This window comes from Rhodamnia argentea, chromosome 11, assembly GCF_020921035.1.
Source record: "Rhodamnia argentea isolate NSW1041297 chromosome 11, ASM2092103v1, whole genome shotgun sequence".
Lineage (NCBI taxonomy): Eukaryota > Viridiplantae > Streptophyta > Magnoliopsida > Myrtales > Myrtaceae > Rhodamnia > Rhodamnia argentea.
In genome coordinates, this window is record NC_063160.1 from 16,935,327 (window position 1) to 16,956,560 (window position 21,234).

The 21,234-nt window shown below is 41.3% G+C and overlaps 4 protein-coding genes and 1 pseudogene across 6 annotated transcripts; 1 reads left to right on the forward strand and 4 right to left on the reverse strand.

Annotated features, from left to right (window-relative positions):
• Positions 1-1,862: 1,862 nt before the first annotated feature.
• Positions 1,863-2,866, reverse strand: LOC115757487 (metalloendoproteinase 1-like). The gene has a single exon (XM_030697726.1). The coding sequence runs from the start codon at positions 2,811-2,813 to the stop codon at positions 1,863-1,865; it is 951 nt and encodes a 316-aa protein (XP_030553586.1). The 5' UTR covers positions 2,814-2,866.
• Positions 2,867-3,725: 859 nt separating this feature from the next.
• LOC115757486 (metalloendoproteinase 1-like) lies at positions 3,726-4,325 on the reverse strand. The gene has a single exon (XM_030697724.2). The coding sequence runs from the start codon at positions 4,323-4,325 to the stop codon at positions 3,726-3,728; it is 600 nt and encodes a 199-aa protein (XP_030553584.2).
• A 3,686-nt stretch (positions 4,326-8,011) lies between these two features.
• Positions 8,012-9,292, reverse strand: LOC115757501 (signal recognition particle 19 kDa protein). Of its 3 annotated transcripts, none has more exons than XM_048272810.1 (4): positions 9,148-9,292; positions 8,770-9,037; positions 8,562-8,661; positions 8,012-8,308 (listed from the first exon to the last, which is right to left on the reverse strand). In XM_048272810.1, the coding sequence occupies exons 2-4, from the start codon at positions 8,944-8,946 to the stop codon at positions 8,178-8,180; spliced, it is 408 nt and encodes a 135-aa protein (XP_048128767.1). In that variant the 5' UTR covers positions 8,947-9,037; positions 9,148-9,292; the 3' UTR covers positions 8,012-8,177. The 3 variants fall into 3 exon arrangements, with proteins under 3 accessions (XP_048128767.1, XP_030553613.2, XP_048128766.1); XM_030697753.2 differs by having other exon boundaries at positions 8,770-8,997; positions 9,148-9,290; XM_048272809.1 differs by having other exon boundaries at positions 8,770-9,283.
• A 566-nt stretch (positions 9,293-9,858) lies between these two features.
• On the reverse strand, positions 9,859-10,802 carry LOC115757485 (annotated as a pseudogene).
• Positions 10,803-13,256: 2,454 nt separating this feature from the next.
• LOC115757479 (CRM-domain containing factor CFM2, chloroplastic) lies at positions 13,257-19,415 on the forward strand. The gene is given in 14 exon segments (XM_048272807.1): positions 13,257-14,024; positions 14,404-14,899; positions 14,971-15,101; positions 15,437-15,718; positions 15,798-15,954; positions 16,100-16,392; positions 16,542-16,601; positions 16,678-16,734; positions 16,812-16,853; positions 16,855-16,929; positions 17,873-18,089; positions 18,180-18,407; positions 18,807-18,937; positions 19,037-19,415. Coding segments are annotated over 14 exon segments (3,114 nt in total). The 5' UTR covers positions 13,257-13,307; the 3' UTR covers positions 19,265-19,415.
• Positions 19,416-21,234: the final 1,819 nt, after the last annotated feature.

A 21,234-nucleotide genomic window follows, 5' to 3' on the forward strand; every position in this document is an offset into this window, starting at 1 on the left:
ATAACAATATAGGGGATCTCCTAATTATCTAAAAATAAACATATACGTAGGTATGCCAAGCAAAACATCAACCATATATATGGTATTCACGTTGTTAAATCTACTCATCATACTACAGTGGAGGAGGAAAATGGCAAAGGCAGCCGACAAAAGCAACAAGTGCTCGAGGACTAGGAACGACTCATATTCATCGTCAAATAGTTTCGATTGTTGGTAAAGCAAAAGCGAAAAAAAAATCTCTACTTTCCTTCCAAAATTATTCGCCTTTGTGAGAAAATTATATATGAAGTTATGTGTCGAGACTTATACATTGTGAAAGCGACAGTGCCACCTACAACGATAAGTCGTTCCGTGGATCCCGTTAGGGGAATGCAACCCTTTTCCGCCTGCAACGCCCGAAAGTAAAACTCCCGACCGACTCATCATCATTTAGCATCAGCTCAACCGACATGCCTCTTAGTCCGATTCGATTCAATTAAGTTCTTACGTACCACTTTCAATTGAGATTTTGCTAACGATGGCAGCCTAGATAGGATCGTTTGATTTGAAGTATGTGTCTTCAATGATTTCGTGCTTATTCAAGAGATTGTTTTAGCTTGAAATGGGAAAATTATATGTCCAAGTAGCTAAGGTGGAGTCAGCTTACATATCTAACCTCAACATATGTTACATAGATATAGAGGAACAAAGATAGCCATACATAAGAAACCACCGACCCTCTTTTGCTATATCACCAAGTAAAAACACTTCCCAATCAAAGCTGGCGAATTCCGACACCCCAAACCAAAAAAGAAAAGGGAAAAAAAATGCTGGCGACCACATTCATTATACGTGGGTAGGGTACATACTCCATTCATCGGGGTTCAGCCTTAATGGACTCAGCCTCTGGCACCAAGGACTTGGGAATGAATGTTAGGGTTTTCAAGCTCAAGCGCAGAGTTTTTGGTTTAAGCGGCAATATTTAATCGTATTCTGAAAAATAATTTCTGATTTCTTGAGGAGGAAACCATTTTCCGGAATTAAGCATGAGTTTCCGTTGACCGGGAAAACATTTTCTGTTGACTCATGTGCCTAAACGATCCAAATGGGGAAAAAGTTTTCCTAAAAAACAGTCGGAGCAGAAATGTGAAAGAAAATTATGTCAAAGTAGCTATGGTGGAGTCATCTCTCATGTGCCTAAACATGAGTTTCTGTTGACCGGGAAAACATTTTCTGTTGACTCATGTGCCTAAACGATCCAAATGGGGAAAATGTTTTCCTAAAAAACAGTCTGAGCAGAAATGTGAAAAAAATTATGTCAAAGTAGCTATATGGTGGAGTCATCTCGCATGTCTAGCACCAACCCTTGTTTGCTATCATCACCAAATAAAAAACTAACCATATAGTGCTTGTTAACCAGGGTTAACCTTGCTAGCAAGCTAGTTAACAAGTACCGATCAAAGCACAAACTAGAAACGCAGGAGCCGAGCCTCCGATGCCTCACTTAGACGTGGGTTGCTACTATGTGAACCTATCCGACAATAGCCATTCGAATATGAGATGAAGTCTATCTTTCTCACTGTTATCCTAAGTTAAGATAAAATATTTTTTCTTCCCATCATCCTAAAGAATACCCCAAAGTTTTACTTCCCAGAGTTGAAGTAGTTTAAGGACTTGCTTAGGTCCAATCAGAACATAGACTAATGGACAACGACTTTTGTTATGCATCTTAAAATACTCCACACCAGGACCATACTATTTTAAACATACAAAAAAAAAAAATTGTGAAGGGGGCATGTTTCATAACTGCTGCTTTCGTTGCTGCAATCACTTATTGCACAGTGAAAATGTGCGGAGATTGCCAATAGAATGGCCTAGGATTTCTAGGAGTACAAAGTATGTATGCCATCGATGTCATCTTGTTGAAGAACCCTTTTGACAGCGCCGGCCGCAATTCCGTAATACATGACGGCCTTCGGATCCTCGCTGTGGGCGAGGCCTAGAATGTGTCCTATTTCATGCAGCGCCACCGATTCCAAGTCCATTTGGGTTGAGCTGGGATTTAGGCTCCATGGCTCGTCCGCATCGTAGTGGGACTTACCGTAGGCTGGGAAACCAGGGGTTGGCTCAGAAGAATGGGCGAGAAACCCGCCCGGCCCATCGAAAGGTTGACCGTCGCCGTGATCGCCGCTGTAGAAGCCTATGACGAAATCAGGCGACTCCCCAGTCGAAACTTCATTGAAAGTGAACGCAGTAACATGAGCCCAGGTCTGGAAAGCCCTCCAGAAGACTCCTCTCAACTCCCCCAGTGACATGGCCTTGGGGATGGATCCGAAGGCGTAGGTGAGATGGAATTTGGAAGGCGGCCACTTAGCCATGCCGGCAGCGAACCTATAGCGCGACACCACGTGGAACTTGTTAGGCTCAGTGGCGTTCCTGTTCGCGTGCCTAGGGGGGACGAAATCGGGCACCCCGCATCTCGGGACGCTCATTTGCTTCACGGTGTCAACATCCAGCTTTCCGGTGACTTTAAGACGGTAGAATCTCTGGTAAGATCTGAGTGCCGACTCTAAAGTCTCATCGAACTCATCATCGTCCAGGACGACGACGCGGTTCTCGTCCTCATAGTCCAAGTATCCTAAAGCTTTGAGATGACGCTTGACCTCTGTGACGCCTTGCTTGTTCTGGCCCTTGAGGGACTCCTCCAAACCCTGGAAGGAAGTGAGGCTTGGAGCTGTAGATCTCAGGCTTCTCGGGTGAACGGTGAAGGGTTGATGGACTGCAAGAAAGACAGCGAGAATGGACGCAAAAGAACACAACATTTTAGGACCCATGTTGGTGTGTTGCTTTAGGAAGGTGTTCTCATTCAAGTATGAGAGGAAATAAAACAAATGAGTATTCTCCTTGTGATGGTGATGGTGATGGATAGAGATCTCACTCCCCCGCCAATGGAACGAATCTTTGTTGAGAAGGGTGTTATGATCAACAAGTGAATATCCTAACTCAGGCAAGCAAATCAGACACAGTCACAATTAGTTGGATTTTCGCGGATTTGTTAGGCAGAGTTTTAGGAAAGATATATATGAAATCTTTAATTATCTTGCCCACTCCAAAAAAAGAGAGAATTACCCCAAAAAAAAAAATCTAAGCCTGTTATAACTGTGTCAATTTAGTCTTAAACTTTTTTTTTTTGGACCAATTCAATTCTAAATATTTTGTGTTCGTGTCAATTCAGTCTATTTGGCTGGCCAGCTCTAGCGTGAACTTTTTTTTAAACAATATTTTAGTAAATTTTATTATGCATGGTTACATGCAATCGATTCCCACCCTGGAACTAAAAATTGCCACTAAAGACCGGTTCCACAAAATGGGAACTGGGAACCGCCCTCGCTACTGTCCGGTTTCCGAGTGGGTTCATGAAACTGGTCTAGGACCTAATATCTACGTAAGCAAATTATCATTGCATCACTTTCATTTGCCCCAAAATTAGAACTCTGCGGTCTCCCAGCAGAGGCCTCCATGCGTTCTCTCTCTAAGTCTGGAATACAAATCCAATCTTGGCCTTGAAGAGTCAAGTTCTCAAGAACATCTTGTACTTCAAATGCTATGACCGACTAAAAAGAAAAACTTCAGATGTTATCACTATCACTAACAAACTACCGTGAAAGGAAAATTGCAGCATCTTAAAAAGATTTATTGAGAATATTGCTGATAAAATCATGAAAACCATAGGCCAAGTCCTTTTTCTATTGTCCAGCGTACAAAGCACGTATGCCATCGATGTCATCTTGTCGAAGATCCCGTTTGAGAGCACCGGGCATCATTATCGCGTACATAACGGCGTTCTCATCGGGAGTGTGGGCAAGCCCTAGGAGGTGTCCGATTTCATGCAAGGCCACCGATTCCAAGTCGGATTGGGTCGAGCTCGGGGCGGTGCTCCACTGCTCATCCGCGTCGTAGTGGAACCTACCATCGGTCGGAGCAAATGAATGGGCAAGGACAGTGCCGGGCCCATCAAAAGGATGACCGTCGCCATGATCGCCGCTGTAGAAGCCTATGACAATATCAGTTGACTCACCCGACGGAGTTTCTGAGAAAGTGAACGATGTAACATCAGCCCACGTCTGGAAAGCTCTCGAGCAGACTCCTCTCAACTCCTCCAGCGGGATGGCCCCCGGGATCGGGCCGAAAGCGTAATTGAGATGGGTTCGAGAAGGCGGCCACTTAGGCATGTCGGGAAAGAAGTTATAGCGCGCCACCACGTGCAACTTACTGTGCTTAGTGGCATTGCTTTCTGTGCGCCGAGGGTGGACAAGGTCGGCCACCCCACATCTCGGGGCGCTCATCTGCTTCACGGTCTCAACATCAAGCTTTCCGGTGACTTTAAGGTGGTAGAATTTCTGGTAAGATTCGAGTGCCGACTCTAAAGTGTCTCGAACTCGTCGTCCACGAGGGCGACATGGTTCTCATCCTCCTCGTGGTCCAAGTATCCGAAAGCTCTGAGGTAACGCTTGACCTCTCTGATGCCTTGCTTGGTCTGGCCCTTGGGAGTCCCCTCCAAGCTCTGAAAGGAAGTGCGGCTTGGATTGGTAGTAGATTTCAGGCTTCTCGAGTGAATGGTGAAGGGTTGAATTGCAAGACAGAGAACGAGGATGGACACGAAAGAAGAGGAAATTTTAGGAGCCATTGTGTGCTTGTGGTGTTTTCTAGGACAGTGTTCTAGTTCGATTGTGTGTGGATGTCAGAAGTTCAATGAGGCTATTTAAAGACAGAATTATGGTTGAAGTAAATCTATTGATGTTAGAGAATTCCTAGGAAAAGAATATCATTATGTATCGTACTCAATATCAGAGATATTATTTGATATTCCGTTATTTTCTAAGATAGTTATTCTCCTTATTAGGGTAAGGTAACTCTTGTTAGAAAAGATTACTTCCTTTTCTCTATATACACTATTGGGGGTATAAATACCGATTGATTGTAATGCATTAACCTTCTACTGTGGTAATTTTGAAAAAAAAAAGTTCCCGAAATGTTTAACGCTACACTTAATAAGCATCGCATAGAGATTTGATAGACCTCTAAGAATTATTTGTAACAAGATCAGATCATACGATCTTGTCAATTGAACGAATCTCTATTAAAAAAAATTATGACTGAATTAGCACAATTGCAATAGGTTTAAAACTTTCTTTGTAATTTTCCCTCCTTTTATAGAAAACCATATGGGATTTTCTTTGCGAAAATTTCTAATTTCGGTGCGGCGATTAAATATTTTTAATATTGCCATGCCTACTCTACACCACACCACTTTTCCCATATCGCATTTTTCTAGCACAACTCACATGTGCACCTCAACACTTCTGTTACAGGAAATGAAAGCATTAGGCAATCACCATTCACTCTACCTCAAAGGCTCAAAACATGGTGAAGGAGACATCAACATGTTTGTTTCTTTTGCGAGTCGTAACAGGGTAGTCCCGGAATTCAACCTAGTAAATGACAACAATTAAACACTGCACTTACAAAAAAAAAAAAAAACGTGATAAATGGAGAATGAAGATTGAGGAAGATATTGTTCTGTGTGAATGTCATTGACCATTATTGAATGGCCAGTGCTGTTCTTATTTTCCTCTCCTACTCTAGTCATTGAATTTGCCATCCAATAACACTTGGACGAGTAGACCCATTCGACTAAACTACATTTCTACAATTACAAGCCACTTGTTAAGACACTGCTGATTACTCATATAGGATCGTCCAATTCCGAGTATGTTTCTTCCATGATATCATGCTTACTCAAGAGATTGTTTAGCTTGAAACGTGGAAATTATATGTTCAAGTAGCTAGGGTGGAGCCACCTTACATGTCTATCCTCAACATATGTTACATAGATAAACAGAAGAAGAAAGATAAACATGAATATAAGATACCACTGCAGCAACCTCTTTTTTTTTTTTCCTTTTTCTGTTTTGCTCTTTCACGAAGTAAAAACACTAATTAGTCAGAACAAGTTGTAATTGGCAAAGAGTATGGTGGAACTGGAATTCGGCTGTGATATCCGAGTGTACAGAGGCCGGCCGTCACTTTTTGTAAAGAGGCTGGTCATCACTTGCCCTTTACTCATCTATCAATAAACAGATGCGATCTCAATCCATGCACTACACAAGATGGATGTCCCCCAGCACAGCTCTCAGTTACATAAGGACTCTGGAACACTATGCAGCCCAGCACTCAGCCACAGAATAACAGCTGACAGGCTCATCTAATTGACAAAAGACTGATTGTGCAATGCATTATGCTGCGGACCCTAGATAGCTACATGAACATCATAATCGTAAGAGTCAATATAATATAATAATTTTAATGGTCCAATAATTCAACAGGGGGCCATCGTATATGATTACGTGAGTCCCTGCATGAGCAATGATGGTACCATTACGTTGCCTAATAAGTACCTTAAAAGTGTCTTAAGTCATATTCATATCTGGCAAATGAAATTTTAACGATGAAATTAAGTGAAGTACTCCCAATACAAAATATGGAAAGGTGCTTCCTCCAGCTTATCACCGGCAGTCTGTTCAGACTGATCTGATGATTGAAGCAAAACATACGGAACTTAATTTCCTAGAAGCTGAAACAAAGAAAAAACTGAATATCGCAGAATTGATGAGACAAAGAATACACTTGTGATTTGTCACAAATGGTTCAAAATAAGCACAAAGAAGGCTTCTTGGTGCTCTTAGCTTCTGACTAATTCAAACCCCTATGCGGCACCCTCACAACATGTGAGGAGACAGGTTAAAGGCTGTCAAAGTCTCCCAGACCAGCAATTTACCCAATATCACCATACAATTAGGTAAATATCTGAGATTGTTGGTTTCTGTACATTTTCAAATAAACATTCTTTTAAGTCTAACTCTGTACGTCCCAGGCTTTTCCTATTAATAACCTTCACAAACAGCAGTATATTGCGACAGGTACTCGTTCAAAGATAGGAGGCAGAAGGAATTCGTGCCTCCTCCTTATATCATACCAGAGTAGCTCATTTACTACTTAACACATCTGCAACCGTCTTAGATAAGAGCTGTGTTGAGCATGGCATCTTAAGTTGGAGACTGTATATCAGTAGAGTAACTTGTCTACATGTGGATTAGGCACAATGCAAACAAAAAGTGAACTAGTTCTCATGTCCGAATATATGCTATAAACTATTACAACAAGAGTAAAATTGCTTCTTAACAACTCAAGCACAAATACCATTTTTCTTGATGCATAGCGATTGTGATCTATCTCTCTTTCATCCATCAACAAACTAGCCCAAAATAATCAGTAATTTATATTTGCCCAATCAAGAATCAAATATCTTGAGGTAAAATGTATATCAGAAAAGAGATGGCTATTGACATACCGAGAAGACGAAATTGTACCACATCTCAAGAATAGAACTCAAGAAACCAATCCTTCTCCACATCATCTTCAAATAGTCAGGGGTCATGAGGTAACTTCCATTTTGGCATTTCTCACGTCAAGCCTATCAACACCTTCAGCATACCCAGATGTGCTGAAAATGAGTCTATTGATGTTCACGCAAAACAGAAGGTCGAGGTGACGATTGAGGAGCTCCAAAGAGTATGCACGCAACACTTACAAAAATGTAGCTGCCAAACTAACATTAGACTGCATCATTTCGCTATAGAAGAGGAGCTAAAGCATGGACAACTTCAAATTGCTGTCCACCTGGTGTGGAGCTAGATAGCACATAGCAGCATACTTCAATATCACCAGGTGTATTTCTGTTCAATCGAGATTATCAACTAAATTTGCATCCACATGTTACTTCATCAGCCTTCTACATTTAGTACAGATATTGCTAAATCACATACGCCCGAACTTCGTGGCATCTAAGGCCACTTAATCCTATACTGAGGCAATCAGAAAGAAGAGCTGCTAAAGTATCTTCTACGTTATGCACAGACGATTCCAGTTGAACTCTTGAAAGCAGAATCTAGCTATTCACCGCCGCGATGGGTTGAGTTAATTTCTTTTTCACATAAATAGGGAAAGCTGTTAAAGTTCGCTTCACACCATTCATTTCAGAAACACAAACTGAAGTTTGAATTAAAGAAGAAAGGCCTCTGCCAAATTCACTAATGTTTGAACTAAAACTGTTAAAATGCATTCGCAACAACATTTGACTATCTCTTCTTTTTCCCGCTCTTGCCGGATTTCGAAGCTCCAGTACTCGTGGTGGATGCAGGCTCTTGCTTCTTGGTCCGTCCAGGATGTCTTGGAACCAACTCTGCAACATGAAGCATGAGCTGTTTTCCTGCAACACATTGTTCAAAGTTACAACATCTGCGCTATAACCATGAATAAGAATCTCCTAGACCAAAACCAGCAACGATCAGGACCTTATCTTTTCAGAAATTAAAACTTTCTCGAAAAATGAATCACTGGGCATGACAGGCGATAAACACCTCAACAAGACATACATTTGGCTGTGGCTAAGATAAACTACTCCTGCTCCGTTAAATCCATGTCAACGGCAAGAGCAACTCGCAGGCACTAATCAAACTTACTGGAAGATATGGCTGGATTGTACAGAGTCCCATCCTCTCTCTTGAGCAAAACCCTCACTCTCCCTCTCTGCATGAAATCTCGCGGATACGCCTTATCAATCTGCAACAATCCATTTCGACGTCACCAAATCGCACCAAAAACATTCCCGAGCATAGTACGGAACAAGAAACGAAGCAAAGAAGCGACGACCGCCACGATCAAACGAACCTCGATGGCATAACGGAGCTTAAGATGGCTGCAACAGTCCCCGATCTCGATGCAAGTGGGGTTCTCGCACGCTTTCGCCGCGCAGATCCGCCTGCCCTCGGCGATCGTCTTCTTCGAGTTGATGTAAACCGGGTAGAGGACGACCCACTTCTTTATCTCCTGGATTTGCCCTTCCATTGGTGACGATCGAGGCCCCAGGCGAAAGAAGAAAATGGAGTTACGAATCGGCTGAACAGGATGGGAAGAGAGGCTTCAATCGACCAACGCTCTAAACAACCGATTGTAGAAATTAGGGTTCTAAATATTTGCGAGCGGAAGAAGAGCAGAAGGGAATTGTGGCGAGAAGAGAGAAATTGTCAAGCCACGCTCCAACACAACCGATTAGCCAGTGTGGGAGAGGAACGCCGGAGCCGCCGTCTGACAAAGCCTCCGGTGAAACGTCGCCGATCGTATGGGATGAGTGTAGGTTCGAGGAGAGACCAACCTGAACCTGAGAAGTGAAGAAGGTACAATTCGAAGGGAGGGCATGTGGGCAAAATAGTTGGGGTAAATTTGTTAATATCTATAAGTAAAGAGGAGGAAAACCAATTTTAAAAATTGCATCAACAGCACAAATTTTTTCGCCAATTGTAAACCAATTTTAAAATTGCATGAATAGCTTAATTTTTTAAATCTGTTCCTCCCAAAATCTCACAATTGCTTACTCGTCTGCTTGCCTGAATTAAATGCTTTTGCATATTAGTTTTTCATATATACGGAATTCGATCGTAATAATTAACTATGGATTGACTTCATATGGCGAGTGTATAATCCCAAAATCAACAATAAAAAAAATTTAAATTTTAAAAAAAACCCCAAAAAAAAAAAGATTAGACTCTCCTAGATTACTTTCCTATTCTTCTCGCCCAATTTCGACTCTAAGAAACCTCATCGTGACATGTCAATGTAGTAATATCAACCATGGTATAAATGCACGGTAGAACCGTTGAGTTTTCCCTTTTGAACTTGGTTTACTATATATTAAAATGTTACTACGGTCAATGTCTTCGTTTACGGATTTTGTACCATCGCCATCTCGATCGGAAAATAGTATTTCATTCTCTTCCCGGCCGCCCATTTAACTAAATCTAGAGAGACATGGGAAAATAAACAAAGACCAACACGACTAGTATGATAATTACGAAATTGAGAATGATTTAGAAACTATTCGTGTCATTATTTCATCCATTATCCGTATTCGATTTATGTTTGTGAAGATAGTGACGGTTATCATTTGAGAAGTACACACATCTAGAACTCCTCCATTCATTGCCTATACCATATTCGTTCCAAAAAGGGAACTAGGAAGTGCGCATCCTTGCAATGGCAGCTTCAAATCGCTGCAAGCACTTATTCTATATTGGAATTATGCTTATTTTACTATTAGAATCATGAAAACCATATATACTCTTTTCCTATTGCTCAGGGTACAAAGCATGTATGCCATCGATGTCATCTTGTTGAGGATCCCTTTTAATAGCACCGGACGAAATTCTGGCATACATAATGGCATTCGGATCTTCGCTGTGGTGGAGCCCTAGGAGGTGTCCTTTTTCATGCACGGCCACCGTTTCCAAGTCGAACTGGATCGAGCTTGGGTCAGTGCTCCACCGCCATTCCGCGTCATAGTGGAACCTGCCGTTGGTCGGGACAAACGCATGGGCGTGAGCCGTACCATTGAAAGGAACACCGCCGCTGTGATCGTCTCTCTAGAAGTCAATGGCAATATTAGCCGGCTCGCCGGACGAAGTTTCTTGGAAAGTGAATGCGGAGACATTTGCCCACCTCTGAAAGGCTCTCGTGCACACGCCTCTCAACTCCTCTAACGAAACAGCATCGACAAGCGAACTGAAAGCGTAAGCAAGATGGGTTTGGGTAGGCGGCCACCTAGGCTCGTTGGGGAAGAAGGAATAGTGCGCTACCGTGTGGAACTCGCCAGGCTTAGTGGCATTCTTTTTCGAGTGCCTAGGGTGGACGAGATCAGGCACCCTGCATCATCTCTGATAAGATTCGAGCCCGGACTCTAGCGTCTCGTCGAACCTGTCGTCCATGAGGACGGCATCGTCCCCGTCCTTGTTGTCCAAGTATCCGAAAGCCCTGAAGTAACGTTTGACCTCTTTGATCCCTTGCTTGGTTTGGGCCTTGACTGTTCCCTCCAAGGTTTGGAACGAAGTGAGGCTTGGATAATTGGGTGTATGTTTTAAAAAATTTTTTTATTTGAAAAAAAAAAAAAAAAAAAATAAAAAAAAAAAAAATGGGGAATTTAAAATAAAAAATAAAAAAAAAAAAAATTTTTTTAAAATTTTTTAAAAATTTTTTTAATATTAGATTTCAGGCTTCTCGGGTGAATGGTGAAGGGCTGAATTGCAAGAAAGAGAACCAGGATTAGACACAAAGACAGGAGAGATTTTGGGAGCCATTATGAGAGTACGTCTGTTCTCTAGGACAACGTTCTAACTCAAATTGTTTGTGAATTTCGCTAGTTTATGCGGCTATATATAGATAGACCTCCGATCAACATGACCCGAATTACAGTTCATCGGAATGAATCTCCTAACACGTTGAATTAGAGAAAGTTCCTCAGAATGCAAAAGATTGAATTGGTACAAATGCAAAAGATTTAGGACTCAATTGATTAAAAAAAAAGTTAATGATTGAATTGACACAATTACAATAAATTTAAGATTTTTTTAATAATTTCTCCTCCGATTTAATCATGTATCTAGAGAGATGAGAAAAGACCACCACTAGCTTGACCAAAGAAAAAGTGTTTTCTCTTGATTTTGATTGTTCACGTTTGATCAGGTCTAGAAGAAGTTTGCAAGTACCTAAAGACGTCCGACAACAACATTTGAAATGGATTAGGGCATTAACATTGCAATTGGATGAATTGTCCAGACATACTGGCCTAATTTCAAACAGAATGTTATTATTTCGTGCCGCGGTACGGAAATATCTCCCTTGCCGTTGCCGATATATTTTAGTAAATGTTGGTAAGTCTAAAAAAATTTGTTTAGAACATAATGACGGCTAACTTGTTTCCACGTAATGTAGTGGTAACTCGCCAACAGTTTCATGAAATTGGTAACTTCTTTTACAGTTTGCAAATTACAGAATTAATCTTGCACTCACTTACCAACATTTACTTAATTAATCTACTAAGTGTTAGTGCTATGAAAAAAAATCAAAAACTTGCATACCCGTGTCAAACTTACACTAAACTTAATTTTTCGGATGACCAAAAACCCAAGCTGACACGGGGATGAAACATGTACGCTCTTTTAGCATCCGTCAAATTTTACTGAAAAATTACTAAATTGGATAACACACGTGAAAATTCATCAGCCTCTTTTTGTTTCTTCAACTGACACTAATTTAAAAATAAGTAAGGCTCGTTATCTCTCTTCCACGTAGCACGAAAAATCCTAAATCTTCTTCTTCTTTATCGAGACTAGAAGGAAGAAACGAGTGTTTCGGTGAAGATCGGATGGTGATTATGAGGAAACTCGACTGATCATTCAAGATGAAGGTGATGATGATCCCCGGCTGCTGGATTCAATATGTTGAAGCCATACAATGCAACAGTAGCCAACAAAAAACATATCAAGGCACGCCTCAATCATGGTTCAGCTTGATCAGAATTTCATTCCGCTCTTGAATTTGAGTGATTCTTCACGTTTTGGAGGATCGATTGTCCATGCTTGTAGCTGTACGTTCGGGCTGGGGTTGTTTGCCCTTGAAAGTAGCACATCGACTAACCAACGAACAGTAATACCCGCATCAGTCGAAACCGAACCGGTAAAACCAATATCATATCACCTTATTGATGTCATCATAGGGGGTTATTTGACTTTACATTTCTGTACTTCTAGGGCGGTCGGAAACGGATGGTAATTTATAATCAATTGAAATTCTCGCCTAACAAATACGAGATCGATGGTTATCATCAACGTGCTCGAGAGTTTTCCTGTCATGTTCGTTTTGCAGTCTACAAGAAAGGGTTCATCATCTCTTGGTGGCAAAATCCAAGCTTTGCTTTCTTTGCAGAGATAATGGCATAAATAGTCCTTAAACTTTGACCCAATACGAAATATGGTCTCTAAATTTTTAATTTGTATAATGTGATCCTTGAACTTTTGATACATATTCAGTTTAATCCCTATTATCTTTTTATTAATTCAAGTTCGGAGACAACATTGAAAATCTTTATATAATCAATGATTAAATTGAATATGTATCAAAAGTTTAGGTCCACGTTAAATAATTTAAAATTTTAAGAATGATATTACGTATTTGACTAATGTTTAGGATTAATATTAAACAAATTAAACGTTCAGAAACCACTTATAATCATTTTTTGTTCTTTGAAAATGAGCCAGAAAAGGGCAAAATAGAAGATGAAATTTTGTGAGGGCCATCACGCGAGAATCACGTGAGCGAAGATTCCCCTGATTGCTAAGAGCACTGCATTATCTGCTTCCCTTCTCGTCGCTCCCTTCATGAAAGCAATGTTAGTTCCCCAGTGTCACCACCACCACCACTCGCCATTACCATTCCCGCCACGAACCCTAGCTCCTCCCCATTCGCCATTCCCTGAATCTCCATTCTTCAGAACCCCTCGAGCTTCCACCAGACTCCAACCTCGGTTCTCCGCCCCCCGGAGCGAGGCCGTCCCTCAATCCGCCATCCAGCGCATCGCCGAGAAGCTCCGTAGCCTCGGCTTCAAGGAAGACGACGATGGCGGGGATGGAGGCGGTGGTCCGGTGCCGAAATCCTCTCCTACCTCTGCCGGCGAAATCTTCGTCCCCTTGCCGAAGCGACTGCCCAAGTACCGCGTCGGCCACACGATCGACACGAGCTGGAGCACGCCCGAGAATCCCGTTCCCGAACCCGGCTCAGGCGGCTTCGTGGAGAGGTACGGCGAGTTGAGGCGGAAAGCGAGGAAGGAGAGGGAATTGGAGAGGGAGAAGAGGAGAAGGGAAGAGAAGGCGGCAGGGGCGCCGACGCTGGCGGAGCTGAGGCTGTCGGAGGAGGAGCTGAGAAGGTTGAGGGAGGTTGGGGTGAAGTTGAAGAAAAGGTTAAAGATTGGGAAGGCGGGGATCACGGAGGGGATTGTGAATGGTATTCATGAGAGGTGGAGGACGGCGGAGGTGGTTAAGATCACGTGCGAGGACTTGTGTAGGATGAACATGAAGCGGACGCATGATCTTTTGGAGGTATGATTAGGTTTGAGCGTTCTTCTTTGTTGGAATTGTTTATTGTCGAATAGTTGTGTAACCTGTTCGAGGTAAGAAGCTTAGCTACATCAGTATTTAGTGTTAGAAGAGCAAGTCTGTTGATTTTGAGGCTCTGTTAGAAATCTTTTTGTTTATCAATTGGGGAAGAGCGCCTTCTTTGACAGGAGAATCAAACCATCCGGTAAACCTGCCGTCATTATGCCCTTCGTAAGCTTACAAAACAGACGTTGGATTATGCTTATTTTAGAGTGCTTTGGACATTTTGATCCGATCACAATATCAAGTTCCACTTTAGTGCTGCATTTCTTTCTCTAGATTTCAACAGTCTAAAATTTTTATACAACCTTGACATCTTCAGAGGAAAACTGGGGGTCTGGTAGTTTGGAGATCTGGCAGTAACATAGTTTTATATAGAGGGGCTGATTACAAGTATCCTTACTTCCTGGCTGATGATAGCCTAGCAAGTGGCCCTAGCATGCCGATAGATCACGATGGATGCGATGAGCAAGAGAATGATGGGGTAGAAGCTGCTCAACCAAGTATTGCAAACAAATCTGGTCATCCAACCTTGATACATGGTGTGGGTTCTCCAGATAAAGTACGTTTCCAGTTGCCAGGTGAGCTAGAACTTGCTGAAGAAGCTGAGAAATTGTTAGATGGACTGGGTCCGCGCTTTGCTGATTGGTGGGGATATGAACCTCTACCTGTGGATGCGGATCTTCTGCCTGCTGTTGTTCCTGGCTACAGAAGGCCCTTCCGCCTTCTTCCTTATGGAGTCAACCCTAAACTGACAAATGATGAAATGACCATATTAAGGAGACTTAGTAGACCATTGCCATGCCAGTTTGCATTGGGTAAGCTTTAATTTTGATCAAATGGCTGACATGACTGTCTCGTATTGACCTGCTTGTTCTGCATTTGACAGGTAGAAATAGGAATCTCCAAGGATTAGCTGCTTCCATTGTTAAGTTGTGGGAGAAATGCGAGATTGCAAAGATTGCTGTGAAGAGAGGAGTGCAAAACACAAATAGTGAGATGATGGCAGAAGAATTGAGGGTCAGACCTCCTTAAACATATGTTACAGATTTTAACTTTTTTTCCCTTCTAAGTGAAAAAATTAGGGTGCAGAGATCTCTTTTATCAGAAGGAATATGAAGAAACTTATTAGAGCAAATTTTATACGCTTCTTTTTGCCCAGTTATCTGATTTCATTTAGATGATCTCTAAGCTGTTTTTAAATTCAATCAGTAGAAAGTATTCTTTCACGCATTTAGTGCAAAAAGTAGTTGATCTCTTGATAGTGCTCCACATTAGCGGTTCTGGGGATTTCCCCTAGAAATTTTTTGTTTGACCAGAACAGGCATCTATTAACTCAAAATCTCTTATTCCAGTGGCTAACTGGAGGGACGCTGCTTGCCCGGGACAGGGAATTTATTGTTTTGTACAGAGGGAAGGATTACTTGCCTCCTGTGGTTTCATCTGCAATAGAAGAGCGAAGGAAATGTGGAATGGGGATGGAGAAAGCAGCTGAATCTCGACATGGTTTGCACTTGTCTGCATTTGGAGCTGAGAATGCTGATATTGATAAGCAAAGAAGGATTCCTCCCTCTGAAGAAAAGAAGCCTGTTTCAGTTGAGGGAGTTATTAGGACGACTGGCATCAAGTTGTCCCTGGTATTTCTTTTTTAGCTTCTGTGTCTGAGTATGCATTAACTTATCTGTCTGCCTAGAGGCTTATCATTTTCTATGATAGGCTTTAGAGAAGAAAGCCAAGGCAGAGAAACTTCTAACTGAACTTGAGAATTCGGAGAACCCTGAACAACCTGATGTGGATAAAGAGGGCATAACACAAGAAGAAAGATACATGCTAAGGAAGGTTGGCTTGAGAATGAAGCCTTTCTTACTTTTGGGTGCGTTCTGTAACTTACATTGTCTTGTCTTGTCTCTCTAGCATGTGGTTTTGCTCTCTCATGAGAATTAAAATGTTTGTCTTTTCTTAAATCTACACTTTCAATGGAAAGGATTTCATATGCCATTACTTCTTTTTTTGTCCAGGTAGACGGGGCGTATATGACGGGACAGTTGAAAACATGCATCTTCACTGGAAATATAGGGAACTTGTTAAAATAATTTGTAAAGAGAAAAGGATTGAAACTGTTCATCAAATAGCCCAGACCTTAGAGGCAGAAAGTGGTGGGATACTGGTAGCAGTAGAGAGAGTGAGTAAAGGATACGCGATCATAGTATATCGTGGAAAAAATTATGAACGACCAGCTTGTATAAGGCCAAGCACACTTCTAAATAAAAAAGCAGCAATGAAACATTCCTTAGAGGCTCAACGGCGTGAGGTAAAGCTAACATCTCTCTCTTTGCAATCATGTAAATGCCAGAAGTTGCATAATATTTTCCAGAGCCTCTCCTTGGTTTGTTCTTCCTTTTTCATTTCATTTTGATGTTATATACAAATACTTACTTATTTCCTGTTCTTGTTCTGCAGTCTTTGAAACTTCATGTGTTGAAGCTTTCTGAGAACATAGGTCAGCTGAAACGTCAGTTGGTGAGTGATACTATTTTCCCTTCTTGCAATCAGGTTAACAATATTGAGTTACAAGATAAGATGTTTTGTTTGCCAGGATATAGACAAGGAAAGGAGTGACATGCATTCATTGGACGGATTGATTTCTCCGCTGGTACATTGGTTTTTTTTTTCATTGTCCTGATAATACTATGTAGTTTTTTATACCGCATTCATTTCTGTTGGATTCAGGTGACAGGGGAAATTGCTCCTATGAAAACATTAGATTCTTTGGAGCTCAGATGGTGCACTTGACTTAGCATTCAACTCTCTTCCTGGAGTTTCTGTTTCTAACGAGGAGCACATGGAGGTACTTTTTGCACCCATAAAATGCTTGAAAGTGGCTGCTGCTTTTTTATGTTATGCAATGATACTGTGTTAGCTTCTGAGATTAGAGTTGAAACGTGCAACAAATGAAAGTAAACCCTTTGATTGGATCCTGTGTCCTAGTATTGCTGATATTACTGGTCTGGGGTCATAGGATTTAGAATGAAATCTTGAAACTCCATCCCTCTAATGTCTGCAACACATGGATTCCTGATAACTGAAGAAACCATTTGGAATGTAAGGACACGTATGCTTTGTTTGAAAGATTTTCTCTCTTTTGGAAGGAGAGGAGAAAGAGAGAGTGAGGGGTTTGGGGGGGTTGTGTGTGTGTGTTAGTAAAGGTTGGGGAGCAGAAATGTTGAGGAGAATTTGAAATTTCTCTCACAAGAATTGTAAAATTTTGTCGTGACTTTTTACGTCACCTTTCCTCCTCCCCTCCCCATCTTCGAAACAAAGCTTAGAATGCCAACTAAGGCAGACCTCTGTTTTGAAACTTAAAGGCTTAAAAGTTATGTTAGGCTGTTATTCACCATAATTATGGTGTTTGTGGATCTGCCTCTGATTTGACAGGAGGAAATAGAAAAGCAGCATGTTTAACTTCTTTTGCCCTGTCACTGTCAGTTTGATAGTCTATTTACTATCTTAATGTGCATCATTAATATTGATCTTCAAGTCTGATTGAAGCAATCATGTGATGAAAATCTGGTGAACTTGTAGGAAATAATATGGGTTAAGATGGATTTTGGGATGTGTTTTGCACAATACAGGCCTGCATCAGCCTCCTTTTAAATTAAGAAAATTGCTGTCTACGTTTGTGTCATTATCATGTTGCAACAGAGCACAATGAGAAGTTAGATTGTTAACTTTAATGGATCTCATCGGTGTGGGGATACTTATGGAGATACCATGTGAAAATTTTCTGTTAGGCTAGAGGTGACCAAGGAAATGATTCAGCTTCCATAAGCACTAGCAATGGGGCGGATCCTTCATTGCTCGAAATACCATCTAGACAGGAGGATGAGCTGACTGGATTCTCAGTAAACAACAGCTATGGAGATTCTGGGAAAATCAAACCTGAGATGTTGGATAAATCAGCACATGGAGATTCTCACTGGAGTGTTTCTATGCAAAGACACAATGAAGGTGACTTAGAGCCCAGTGAAAAGTTAATGGAAAACTATTGCATTGATTGTCTGTTATAATCTCATCTGTGTACTTGCTGATCTAATATAGGCTGTGGATCTCAGTCAAAGCAAAGAATATCTAACCATATTGATTCTGAGCATCATGTCTGTGATACCAAGACAGTGGAATTATCCAAGACATCTGTCCCAGTGGGTGATAATAAACAAGAAACATCAGTGGAGATGCCTATGAGTCGGATACATCTTTCCAACAAGGAGAGGCTTCTTCTACGTAAGCAAGCCCTCAGGATGAGAAAACGTCCAGTGCTGGCAGTAGGTATTCTACTTGGCATTCCTGTAGATATTAAACTAAATTGTTTTCATGCCGGGTATGCTCTATTGCAGTTGTTATCATTTTACATCTTGCTAATCAAGGTTAGAAAGTGTTTTACTGCAGCTGTTAAGTATTTTACTACTTATCCTTCAGTTTCCGAACTGTTTGAAGCTTGGTTCCTTCTAATTGTTATATACACGACACATGGTATGTCACATGCTTGTAGTATATGAAAACAAACAATTAAGGAGTTTTTGTAAGTTATGTTGTCTATTGTAATTTATTTCAAATCAGGCTACAGCTCATAGCATTTAGCTCTGGGTTATCAAACCTGATGGAGTCATTTCTTTTTTATGTTTTCCGAATTTGTTTTGTCAATGATATTGCTGTCATTTTTTTCAGGGAGAAGCAACATTGTGAGCGGTGTAGCCAAAACGATTAAGATGCATTTTCAGAAGCACCCTCTAGCTATAGTTAATCTAAAGGGAAGAGCTAAAGGGACATCAATCCAGGAGCTGGTTTTCAAGCTGGAGGTCTGTGGAGCAAGCCCTTTGATCTCCCTTTTTGTCTTATCTCAGACTTAGCTTATAATTAAGTAGCTCACTCACGATTGTTATTCTGTGTTATTACAGCAAGCCACAGGTGCCATTCTCATCTCTCAGGAGCCAAATAAGGTCATACTTTATCGTGGTTGGGGAGCTGATGTGGAATCGAGCTTTTCTCACAACAAAGGGAGGGAAGCGAGTAAATTTTCGGAGAAGTTGGGGCAACCTCACCCTCTTGTATCACCTGAGCTTATGGCAGCCATCAAACTTGAATGTGGATTGCCGTCCAACCATGAGGAAAGGGCGATTCCATAGAGTGGAACTTCTCTTGAAGGTATTTCCATTGTCTATTATGTCTGATCAATGGCATTTTACAGCAAATTAGCTGAGCATTGGCTCATCTTCCATCTGGTCACGGAGCCAAAGTTTTGAGGAATCGGATGGATCTTCAAGACAATCTTATTCAGAGATTTTTTTTTTGGACGGAATCTTATTCAGAGATTCAATCTGTGGGAATTTGCCAACTAGGGCATATCACGCAAATTGATGATCCCTAGGTGCAGTCATGTTGCTATTGCTGATTGCTGACCTTAACTATGCGCGATTATCACCTGTTCTACACTTTGCCTCTGATTGTAAGGTTGACCAAGTGAGTGCACAAATGCCAGAATCACACAGGTTACTGAGGTTTTCTTGGTCTTCCATCTACATGTGATTTCTCCAAATTTCCAGGCCAAGCTAAGAGAAGCAAATGATCCGATGTCTGTTTCGCTGCTTATGTGGGTGATGGGTGGAAATATCAAGCAGGGTCAAGCTGGCTCTGGTTTTGCTTCGCATGTGAGCATGTAAGCAGGGCGATGCTGAACGTAGAAGCTAGCCTTTTATTCGATTCTCCAAAATGATTTTATCTGCTAATGGAGGGTAGTGTATGCGTAACCATACAATTTGTATGACATTTCGTAGCTAAAGACTGTTCCGAGTTTGGGAGTGCGGCCGCAAGATAGTTATGAGATAAGACGCACAGTGTCCATTAGAATATTAATGTCCAGAACCCAATATGCACTTTTGTCCTAACTCCTACAGAGAATTTATTAAAGAGAGCATTATCTACCATATATTGGGGCTATTTAGATAATAAAAATAATATTTTGGTAACTACAAACCCATCCTTTGATTTCTTGAAACCTCTTCAAGCACTGCAAAGTTTGGTTTCATGTTGATAGGAAAATCCCATGTCTTTTTTGGGAAATGCGAACAACCAAAATAAAATTGTAATCAAAGTATAACAATAGCTCAACAAATATCAACAGTTACGTGATGACAATATGACTCTGTCCAGGTACTTCAAGCATGGTTTGACATCTTGGTTCGGCAGTTGAATATCGTATGCTGCAAAAGCTACGAAATAATCTTAAATGCAAAGCTTTATTAGTCGAGCAACGTTGCAAGCTTAAAATCTGGATGAAAACTCGTGGCGCGAGAAAACAAACTCGTGGACTATAACCCTAGTTGAATAAAAATTCTCAGACAAATTTAAGCAGCACTAAAAGACAACGAACCTAAAACATGCTAAAGTTGCAACAGATTCATGCGTTATTGTAGTGTCGGCTCGAGTTCATTTATGTGGCGTGATTAGTTCGTATTTCCCTGCGTGAAAAACACAGTACTATGTCATAACACGCATAATTATGTTATAATTAGGAAATGTAGAAGACCAAAGAAAAAAAAAAGGACTGAAAACAGTTCAACCTTGCAACCCTCACAAGAAGTATGAACACAAATGAGAAATTTCACTACCTTGAGGAAATTACCTAATAGTCCTGTTTGTGAAAGCGCAGAAAAACCATGGATTCAAGCAATGAGATTTAGACTACAAAAGTCAAAACACCAAAATGAGGGAGGAAAGAAAAGGGGAGAAGAAGCTAAAAGGGGAAAGGGAAAAGGAAAGGAAGACAATGATCTCATCACTCGAATGCTGATCCAGCGGCTTTTGCTTCTTTCATCACACGTTCACAACCTGCAAAAAACGCTCTCCCTCATCTGAATCAACATTCATTCTCTCTCTCTCTCTCTCTCTCTCTCTCTCTGAGACAAGCTGGGGGAGAGGGAGAAAGAGAGAGGAGGCACGCAGAACGAAGCTTTGAATGTCTGCATCATCCTCACTTTCAACGCCACGCCCTGGAAAGATAGAAAGGGAACTCGAAAAGAGGAGGAGCCATCTTCTTCATCATCATCATGATGTCCACGAGCACGACCTGCATCGCTTTCTCCGTCGCCATGATTGT

Bases quoted from the DNA above. Each gene is read 5' to 3' on its own strand.
- LOC115757487 (XM_030697726.1), bottom strand. From the start codon at position 2,813: ATGGGTCCTAAAATGTTGTGTTCTTTTGCGTCCATTCTCGCTGTCTTT.
- LOC115757486 (XM_030697724.2), bottom strand. From the start codon at position 4,325: ATGAGCGCCCCGAGATGTGGGGTGGCCGACCTTGTCCACCCTCGGCGC.
- LOC115757501 (XM_048272810.1), bottom strand. From the start codon at position 8,946: ATGGAAGGGCAAATCCAGGAGATAAAGAAGTGGGTCGTCCTCTACCCG. The intron at 8,662-8,769 runs GTTCGTTTGATC...GGATTGTTGCAG, and splicing joins AGCTCCGTTATGCCATCGAG to ATTGATAAGGCGTATCCGCG. The intron at 8,309-8,561 runs GTAAGTTTGATT...AATGTGTTGCAG, and splicing joins CAATCCAGCCATATCTTCCA to GAAAACAGCTCATGCTTCAT.